At 42.1% G+C, this 9,802-nt stretch overlaps 1 protein-coding gene across 1 annotated transcript in view; it reads left to right on the forward strand.

The window, feature by feature from the left end:
- The first annotated feature begins 6,155 nt into the window (after positions 1–6,155).
- Positions 6,156–9,802, forward strand: part of MPP4 (MAGUK p55 scaffold protein 4) — a 46,415-nt gene continuing 42,768 nt past the window's right edge. The window contains exons 1-3 of the mRNA XM_081815314.1: positions 6,156–6,192; positions 6,526–6,663; positions 7,753–7,874. Of these exons, the coding sequence (XP_081671440.1) occupies positions 6,156–6,192; positions 6,526–6,663; positions 7,753–7,874 (297 nt within the window). The remainder of the gene's footprint in view (positions 6,193–6,525; positions 6,664–7,752; positions 7,875–9,802) is intronic.

Here is a 9,802-nt window from a genome sequence, read left to right on the forward strand (position 1 = left end):
TGAGGTTGTTTTATGATTGCATAAGAAATGACTCGGGCAGCTTAAAAATTTAAAAGAAACCCAGGCTTGGGTGTTTTATTTATTTTATTTATTTTTTTGCCCGAATTGTAATTCATGCCTCTTTGTATTGGCCTCAGAGGTCCCTCTGGGGTTTTGGAGATCTCTGTCTTTAAAATAAACATAAATTCATAATTATAGCACCTTCGCTGACAAAAAAAATTGACTTTCTGATTCTAATATCCCTAGGACAGGGGTCTTAAATCTATTATTTCTTTGAATAAAAGGCATATTTTGATAGTCACTGTTTTTTTTTTTTTTTCTCCTGAACAGATTCAGGCAAGGGAAGAGAGAGGATTTAAAATTCTCCTTGGAACTACTATGCATTAATTAGCTACCTCCCAGTTGTAATGTCTTCTCAAGAAGCCTTTCCATGTCACCACTGCTCTCTACCAGAAAGTGGCTGCCCATTATTGGAAAGGAGCCAACACTTGATTAGTTTATGTTAAACACCCTGCATTTCCATTAGAGATTGTTTTGATTTTAGGATAAACACAGATTCAACATTTGGCAAATTTACTGAATGTCTGATCCCTTAAGAGATACAGGGGTAGTTCTAGAAATGAACAAAGACTTGAGACCCACCGAGAAGTTCTCAAATGATGGTAGACTGTCTCAGTTCTAAGAAAAACATGTTTTAACTCATCTTTTTATTGGAGTTTTGAATGGAACTTTCCAGTTACTTCAGGCTCTTGATACTGTACCTTTCAGATACACCTTTCAGATAGCATAGTAAAACCATAAATTTTCAAATTCTAAATCTAAATCTCCAGGCCACTGTCTATAAATAGAAATACCTAGCACTCCTGCCGTAGGTTACAGATCTTTCACATGTGCGGTGAATGCTCATAGCAGCGCTGTGAGGCAGGTATTAGCCCCACCGATTTTGTAGACAAGGAGTGGCTGGGATTTGCTCACTGTTAGAGCTGAGACTCTAACCTAGAACTTCCCTGACTCTAATTCCAGGGCGCTTTCCTACTACTACTGCCAGAGATGGCACTTCATAGCTGGGTTATGCATTAAAAAGATCGTAAGGTGGGGGCGCCTGGGTGGCTCAGTCGGTTGGGCATCCGACTCTTGATTTTGGCTCAGGTCATGATCTCAGGGTTGTGAGATCCAGCCCTGTGTCTCAGGAGGGAGTCTTTTGAGACTCCCTGTCCCTCTCCCTCTCACACTCATGTATGCACTCTCTCGCAGATCTTTTTTTTTTTTTTTTAAAGATTGTAAGGTAAAAAATGAGTTGAAAACTTAATAACATTAGGTGTTTATGGTAAAATACGGTGTGCTCAAAACGGTCACAGATGTATCACATTCCCAACTTGCATTTTCATCAACAGTGGGAGGCAAATGAAAGCCACCTGTTTAATTTCGAGTAAAGGGGCTGATAAACCTCTAACAATAGTCATTTGGTCTTTATTCTGATCTGCCCTGCTATGAGCAGAACCCTTTAGTTTTATTCTGGGTTATCTACTTCCCAGTGTGCTTCCCACCGACTTTTGCACTTAATGTGCTTCGCTGCAATATAAAATTTTCAAATAAAGAAGTAACTCCAATCTGAGATAATGGGTATTAAGTTGAGGACAGTCACTTGGTAGCGAACCTTCCAGAAGGAACTTTTTACAGGCCTCATTATTATTGGCTGAAGGGTCTTCCATCATATTCTCCTCATAACGTGAGACAATAAGGTTAATAGGTCAGCTTACTCTCTGGTATCTCCAAAGTTTTTCCTTTCATTAAAAATGCTATTGTCTGTTGGGGGGTGTCTGTTATGGAATGGTCAACAAAAATAATTTTTTTTGGTGTTAACAATGTGGTGGCATTTTGAGAGAAAATACCACAGTGAAGGTTGAAAATGATATAAATTAGACCTCCCAGTGTAAGGAATACTTAAGATTTGTGACAGGGGAAGCTTATGAGTAACTTAGTGGTTAGGCTGGGTTAGGCTTCTGTGGATTAAATCAAAGAGGATGTGCAGAGATTTTGTCTAGAACAGTGAGGTGACTTTGGCAGCTAATAGCCCACTAGTATTTTCTATCAAAGCTTTTCTCTGGATAGGAGCAATATTGCATGTTTGCGGTCTTGCAGGTAAGAGACTCTGTCAAATGATCCTCAGTTACCAGAAGAGATGTATAAATGTCCGTGCTTCTGTCAATTTTTAATAGCTACAAATAAAAATCTGGGTAATTCAAATGGTTTAGTTTCATTGTAACCCAAATCATATGGAGAATTCTGTGATTTTGGAAGAGCAGGTTTTGCTTTGGGAAACTGTTTAAGTATGGAATAATGAGTTGTCATGCAGACAGTAAAACTGACCATTTGTTCTAGCCCTAGTCAACAGCATTTTGACCCACAGGAAGCTGGGCCATTTTTGTACGGGCTGTTACTTATCATTAAGTTTTCAAGTGCTTTTTCAGGCTTTGTTTAGTAGGAAGCATTTTTTTTTTTTTTTAAGAGCTTAATAGGGGTAGGGGGAATGATTAATAGTTATCACTATATTTTAACAAGTTCATGGAAATACTGATTTTTAAAGTAATATTTAGGACAAATTCTTTATAAGTCCATAACACTAATGCAGCTTCTCAGTTAATAAGACCTGGTGATCCTTCCTCTGTTATTTAATTAGTCCAGAATTGCATATTGTTGGGTATCGACTTACTTGCAGCCTCAATCATGAATTCTCGTCCTCATGACAGCAGAAATAGGTAAGTTCTAACTGACAAACTTGGTCCAGAAGTCATGAAAAGGCAGGGAAGAGGGATTCTAGTCCTTTGCCAGGCACTCATATTTTTCAGGTCTAGTCCTGGAAACAAAAGAGGAAAACTGGATTTTACTACTTGTTAACTCTACCGAATACCCCTTTGGATGTCAGATTCCACGTCTGAAAAACGAAAGTTTTTCAAAGTTTGATAGGGAAGGAGGTTGAAGTCAATATAACCAGGCTGAGGAAAAGAGGAAGGGCACAGGCCTCTGGAGTCAGCGGCTCCCACCTCAGGATTGACGTCCCAGCTGCTCTCCCTGGGCAAGTATCGGCCTTTTACTTCCATATTTTGGCCTCCCATTTTTCCTCCCCTTCTCAACCACTGGAAATACAGCCCAGACCCTGCTACAGGTGCCGAGGCTTCTGCGTGAACCAGAAAGCACGAGGTCCACCTTCCAGACCCTCTGCAGACATGACCCACACGGAAGCCGGACACTGAGCGGGTTAATGCGTAAGAGAATTGTGAAGCGGGTTGTGAACTGAAGCATTGCCATAGTTTTCATAGACATCCGGAGAGAGGGAAAACCATTTTCTGAGGTTTCCTTCTATGATTTTTTTTGTCTTACCTTGGGCTAATACCAGGGACTCCGTGGCTTAAACAACAGATTTTTTTTTCTTTCAGTTCTGAAAGCTGGAAGCCTGAGATTAGGGTATGAGCATGGGTGGGTTCTGGTGTGGTCCTTCTTCCCAGCTTGAAGAGAGGCTCCTCGCCGTGTCCTCACCTGGCAGGGAGATTCACGGAGAGCAAGCTCTCTGGTGTCTCTTCTTACAAGGGCATTAATGCTATCATGGGGACCCCACCCTCATGGCCTCATCTCAGCCTAATATCTCCCAAAGGTCCCACCTCCAAATACCAGCACAGTGGGGTTGGGGCTACAACATCTGAATTTGGGGGAACACAATTCAGTCCACAGCAATTTGTCACAGGAACCTGATGGTGACCACCATGTTTAGAATTCACCTAAGTTGTGGAGATGAAAATCACTGTTTATGCCTCCATGGGTGAGGAGCTTTTAGTCAACATGAGCTTTTGAGAATATGTGAATTCGTTATCTGCAGCCCTAGAGTTAGCAGTAGATTTATTGGAAGCTATGTTAATAATTAAAACTCACTATAGAAATCACAGTCTATCTGTAAATCTCCCTCACAAATCAGGTCATCTCAGGAATGCGCAGTCTGGTGTCCCCGGCTGCAGCATGGACAGGCCTAGTTTGGCACACTGGCATTTGGGCATTAATATGGAAGAAATGTGGTCTACCTTACTTACGATGCACAGATAGTAGTTGGCTCGTTTAATCTGTACTTCCTCTCCAAGGACGTAATTTGTGAACCGCCCTTTGGGTAACATTTCCAGCAGCTTCTTGAATATGATGGCTTGGTGTCAGACCCATCTGTTTGCTCTGACTTTTGTCTATCTGGAAGACACTCCACCTCCCTTTTCAATTCCCTACCCTCCATGCGCCCCTCTTGGGAGGAAGATGAGTCACACATGCAAATGTTGTGCTAAATGATTCAACAGAGGCTCAAAAACTAGAACACAGGAAAATGGAAGGGTTTAACCTAACTCAGTTGAGGCTGGGCAGGGCAGGTGGTGGTGGGCATGGCAAAAGCATGTGATGTCAGGTTTTGGAAGAGTCTAGCAAACTAGAATACTTCAGTGTGACTGGGAAAGAATGTGTATGGGAGAGTTGTTTAAAATTCTCCAACAGCTTTCTTTCTCACTGGGAATTTAGAGACAACACAATAATGATCTGTCTTTTTCGAGATAGCCTCCCTGGTTCAACCCCACAATCTGTCTAAATTCTAGGCAGGGGTTCTCAACCATATCAGATGCAATATCCCAGTCTCTAACAACTAATTTGCAATACTCCTTTTTAAAAAAAATCCCGATTTATCCTTTATTATCCTACTTGGATAACAAATGTTGTTGGTGCCCTACCCATAGACCGTTGGTCCTTACAGTTTTGGTGCAACCCAGGCCAAATTCGAACAGCCAGCCCCTGCACTCACTACCTGAGAGCATGCATGTGGGAGGCCAGAAGGACTAGAAGTAATGTTCTCTGGCAAAAGCCCTCAACTGATGACCAGCAGCACTGGTGTATAAATACCCCCACTTTCTTGTACCTTATTCCCCCAAGGGCTTAAGCTCCATAATGCCCAGAGTGGTTACTTGCTTGATACACCTGTCACTGGCTTTTTCCCCGGCCTTGTCTCAATATCCCACTCTGCTACTGGTGTTTCCCAGGATCACTTTGCAAACAAATCATCCCACTAGAATCCTTGCTCTGATTCTGGGGAAACCCAAAATAAGACACTTCCTTACACACAACTTCAAAAAAAGGAAATCTATCTGTATCATGCCCTAGTAATAAGATGTTAAATAAACGTTGTCAATAAGACATTGTATATTTCAACATGTAAATATGAAATACCACTACACCAAAAGATATAATGAAACAACATGTTTGCACTTATTAAAAAATCCAGCCAGGGACGCAGATACAGCTTGATAGTGGTGTGTTATAGTGGTACCCTAAACGCTATGTTTTTAGGATTCTAATGGGATGATTTGTTCAGAAAGTGATCCCAGGAAACACCAGTAGCTGAGTGGGATATTAAGACAAGGCAAGGGGGAAAAGCCAGTGAGAGGTGTATCAAGCAAAGCAGCTTTACCATTATTGACATGATTTTCTGAAACGGTGAACAACTTGATATAGTCCAAGCAAAACAAAGTAAATTCATTTCTCAATTACGGTAGTAGCATTTCAGAAAATTCAACGTATGTTGAAATAATGCCAAAATACTTTGTGTTTTTAGGTAAAGAAAAGTTGGGTTCTAGGCTCTGATAATTAATTATAAGGGTGTTTGGAGTTTTTTTTAAGCAACATGAAAGTCCAGTGAGGTGTTTTCAAGTTATACCAGGGTATAAGGTGATTTTTCATCGTATAAGGCAACTTCTGTGAAACTTCCACAAAGAGCAGTGAGCATGTTCCCTTTGCCCTCATTTTCTTAACCCTCATTTTGCTGGCTGAAAAGTAGAAGTGATGGCCGGAGCTCCAGCCACCATTTTGGAGCAGGAAGATGGGAACCACACCATACCCGAGGGAGGCAGAGCAGCAAGCTGGAAGGAGCCCATTCTCTGAGCACTTCGTGGAGCAAGGCTGCCCTACCAACCCTGAACTGTCTCTGCCTTTACACTTTTACATGAGCAAGATATAAACTTCTACCCTGTTTAACCACTATTATTTTGGGTTTCTGTTTCTTGAAACTAATCCTTCCCAAAGCCACATAGAAAATAACCTTTAAGGTTATAATAACCTTTAATGCCTCAGATGTAACCATGCCTCTTGCCATTGTGATTGGTGCCACGAAGAACTGTAGGTACAATGAGAGGGAACACGGCACCTGAGTGGTGTCAGGCCAGGGAAGGCTCTTCTGAGCTCTGAAGGATGGTAAAATTAACTGGGTGAGAAATAAATATTTGTTTGTCACTTGTTTAAAAAAAAAAAAGAGAGAGTGGGAGGAGTGTTCCCTGAAATAGTAATGCTCTCTCATAGGGCTGGTTAATTTAGAGAGTGAGCTCTACAGGGCAAGTGTTTTGTTTGATATGGGTCCCTGGGTGTAGCACGGTGCTCGACTTGCTCAAATAAATGCTGTTGAAAACACATTCCAGTGCGTGAGAGCTGCAGGGCCGGCGTGACCAGAGTGAGCTGTGTGCTGTTTACAGTCTGCTCCCAGGGCTAAATTCCGTCCGAAAGCTTGGGCAGGAAGGATACAGTCAGACAAAGGGGCAGATCCACTGGACAAGGAGAACATGAAACCCTCTACGGCAACCAATCCGGAGAATGGTATGTAGTGCCTGGACTCCTTTCTGGATCAGAAAGGCCTTATAACATCACTGTAGATATGAGATCAAATTTAGGGGCAGGGGTTCTGATAGATTTATTGTGATTCTTTTAAGGAACTTGTTGGACACTTCAGAGTGTCCTACTACCTCTATTAGTGATGATTCTAAGCAGTTTTCAAGGCAGGAAGGAAAGAAATCGGCACAGTGGGTTCAGAACCTCCTTTTTTCTCTTATCCCACAATGTTTTATTTAAACTTAGAACTTCACAACTTGTTCACATTCAAAATATCACTACAACAAATAGAATGCCTATGAAAACATGTAAAAAAATCCAGCATTCATTAAAATCTGTTCAGTTTCTTTAATCAGTGGAATCCTGAGATTTGTATTAAACACCTACTGGCAGGTAGAGTCAGGTTTTTTTGTTTTTCTTTTTAAGATTATTTATTATTTATTTGAGAAAGAGGGCACAAGCAGGGGGAAGGGCAGAGGGAGAGGAAGAGGGAGAGAGCATCTCAAGCAGACTCCTTGCTGAGGGCAGAGCCCAACTCAAGGCTCAAATCCATGACCCTGAGATCATGACCTGAGCCGAAACCAAGAGTCCAACGCTTAACGCATTGAGCCACCCAGGTGCCCTGGCCATTAGAGTTTTTCAATAACACTTCCAATAAAAACTTTCAGAAAGTGTGAAGACAAATGACTATGTTTGAATTAGAGAAGGAGGATCCAGAAAACAACGAGATAATTTTGGAATAAACCAAAGGCCGGTAAGGTGGGGGAAGGGAAAGAATATTGCTCTCATAAAATCTGACATCTGTAAATGATCTATTATTTCATCTAAATTTAGCCACAACCCTATGAGAAAGATAGCATATTATTTTGCCACAAGGAAACTGGGTTTCAGAGAGTTGGATGACTTTCTGAAGTTCACACAGTGATAGAACCAGAGCTTTTGGCCTTAAATCCAGCGTCATCTCATTCCTCAGGAGCCCCTGTGACCCATCCCAGGAGTCTGAGTTGTCTTTCACACTCACACCTGCCTTTCTTCACCTCCACCGGCCACTCCACCTCTGCCCTCTCCCTTTTCCAGGTCTCTCCCAGATCCTGAGGCTTGTGCTGCGAGAGCTGAATCTGTTCTACAGCCGAGATGTGAACGGAGTGTGTCTCCTATATGATCTTCTCCATTCCCCATGGCTGCAGGCTCTGCTAAAGGTGTGCACCCCATTACCTGGAGGCCTCTGCTTACTGTGGGAGCTGAAAACTGCTCACCCAACTGTGCCACTCACTCACTGGTTAGGTGGCAGGAGATTTCAACTTGGTAAAAGTTCTTAGAAGGCAATTCTTTTGTGTGTTCTGAGAATTTCCAACATGGGTGTGGGGGTACTAGGGGATGTCTGTAATTCATCTCAATTCTGACACTATCCGGACATAGCATCAGATCCCATAGGGTAAGGGCTCGGTCTCCCGGGACTGCTGCCCCCTCCCCCCATGTCAGACGCCAGTCACAAGCCCAGGCTGTTACCTGTACTTCTGACCAACTGTCTATAAATCAGAGGTTCCCTAGACCTCCTCCTTGGGTGTGATTAATTTGCTACAGCCCACAGACTCAGAGAAACATTTTACTTGCTAGATTACCAGTTTATTATAAAAGGATATTACTCAGGAACAGCCAGATGGAAGAAATAAAGATGGCAAGGCATGTGGGAAGGGGTGCGGAGCTTCCATGCCCCCTCCACTCTCCCCTAGATTTCCACAAGGTCACCAAACCAGAAATTCTAACAAACCCAGTCCTTTGGGGCTTTTCTGGAGGCTTCATTACATAAGCACAGGTGATTAAGTCATTAGTCAATGGGGATTGATTGAACCTTCAACCCCTTCTCTGTTCCCCGGAGGTGGAGGTGGGGGTAGGGGGTGGACTGAAAATTCCAACAGTCTAATTACATGGTTGGTTCTCCTGGCAACCTGCCCTTAACCTTAGGTGCATTCCAGAAATCACCTCATTAACATAAAAAAAGGCATCTTTGTCACTTTCCTCACTTAGGAAATTCCAAGGGTTTTAAGAGCTCTGAGCCAGAATCAGGACCAAATATATAATTCTTATATAAATCACAGTATCAAAGCAATCCTCAGAGAAGAGCTACACAAACCTCTTAGCTTACAAAGGATGAATTTAGGTGGGAAAGTATATGGCAGTTCCTCTTTTCTCCCCCAGTTCCTTTTCTTCCAGAGGACCCTGGGATCACAAAGTGGCCACCACAAATGGCCATCAACAGCACCCTTAGCATCTGTCTACAACCCTTTGTCCTTGAGGCTAAAACTCAGGACAAATAAAATGCTTTAAAAAAAATTGTTCCTTTTTGGGGCATCTGGGTGGCTCAGTCAGTTGAGCATCTGACTCTTGGTTTCGGCTCAGGTCGTGATCTCATGGGTTGTGGGATTGAGCCCCACCTTGGGCTCCCAGCTCAGCGGGGAGTCTGTTGGAGAGTCTCACCCTCTGCCCCTCCCCGCACTCTCTCAAATAAATAAATAAATAAATAAATCTTTAAAAAAATATTCCTCTTTGTTTCTTAAAATCAGGAAATAAGATATCTACAGTTCTGTTTAGGTATCTTAAATTTTTCTTATCCTGAAAATTTCTTTTTTAAAAATTTGGCTAAAATTTCATGCGCTGTACAATAGCATCTACTATCTGATTATAATTTTGTTCAAATGCTTTTTTTTCAATTGACTACTTTTAATCCTTTTGTTACTCATTCTTTTTTTTTTATTATGTTATGTTTGTCACCATACATTACATCATTAGTTTTTGACGTAGTGTTCCATGATTCATTGTTTGCATATAACACCGGTGCTCCATGTAATACGTGCCCTCCTTAATACCATCACCGAGCTAACCCATCCCCCCACCTCCCTCCCCTCTGAAACCCTCAGTTTCAGTCTCTCATGATTTATCTCCCCCTCTGATTTCCCCCCTTCATTTTTCCCTTCCTTTTCCTAATGTCCTCCATGCTCTTCCTTATGTTCCACATATAAGTGAAACCATATGATAATTGACTTTCTCTGCTTGACTTATTTCACTTAGCATAATCTTCTCCAGTCCCATCCATGTTGATGTAAAAGTTGGGTATTCATCCTTTCTG

The sequence above is a fragment of the Leptonychotes weddellii genome, chromosome 3, assembly GCF_054177405.1.
Source record: "Leptonychotes weddellii isolate Sample4059 chromosome 3, ASM5417740v2, whole genome shotgun sequence".
Classification (NCBI taxonomy): Eukaryota; Metazoa; Chordata; class Mammalia; order Carnivora; family Phocidae; genus Leptonychotes; species Leptonychotes weddellii.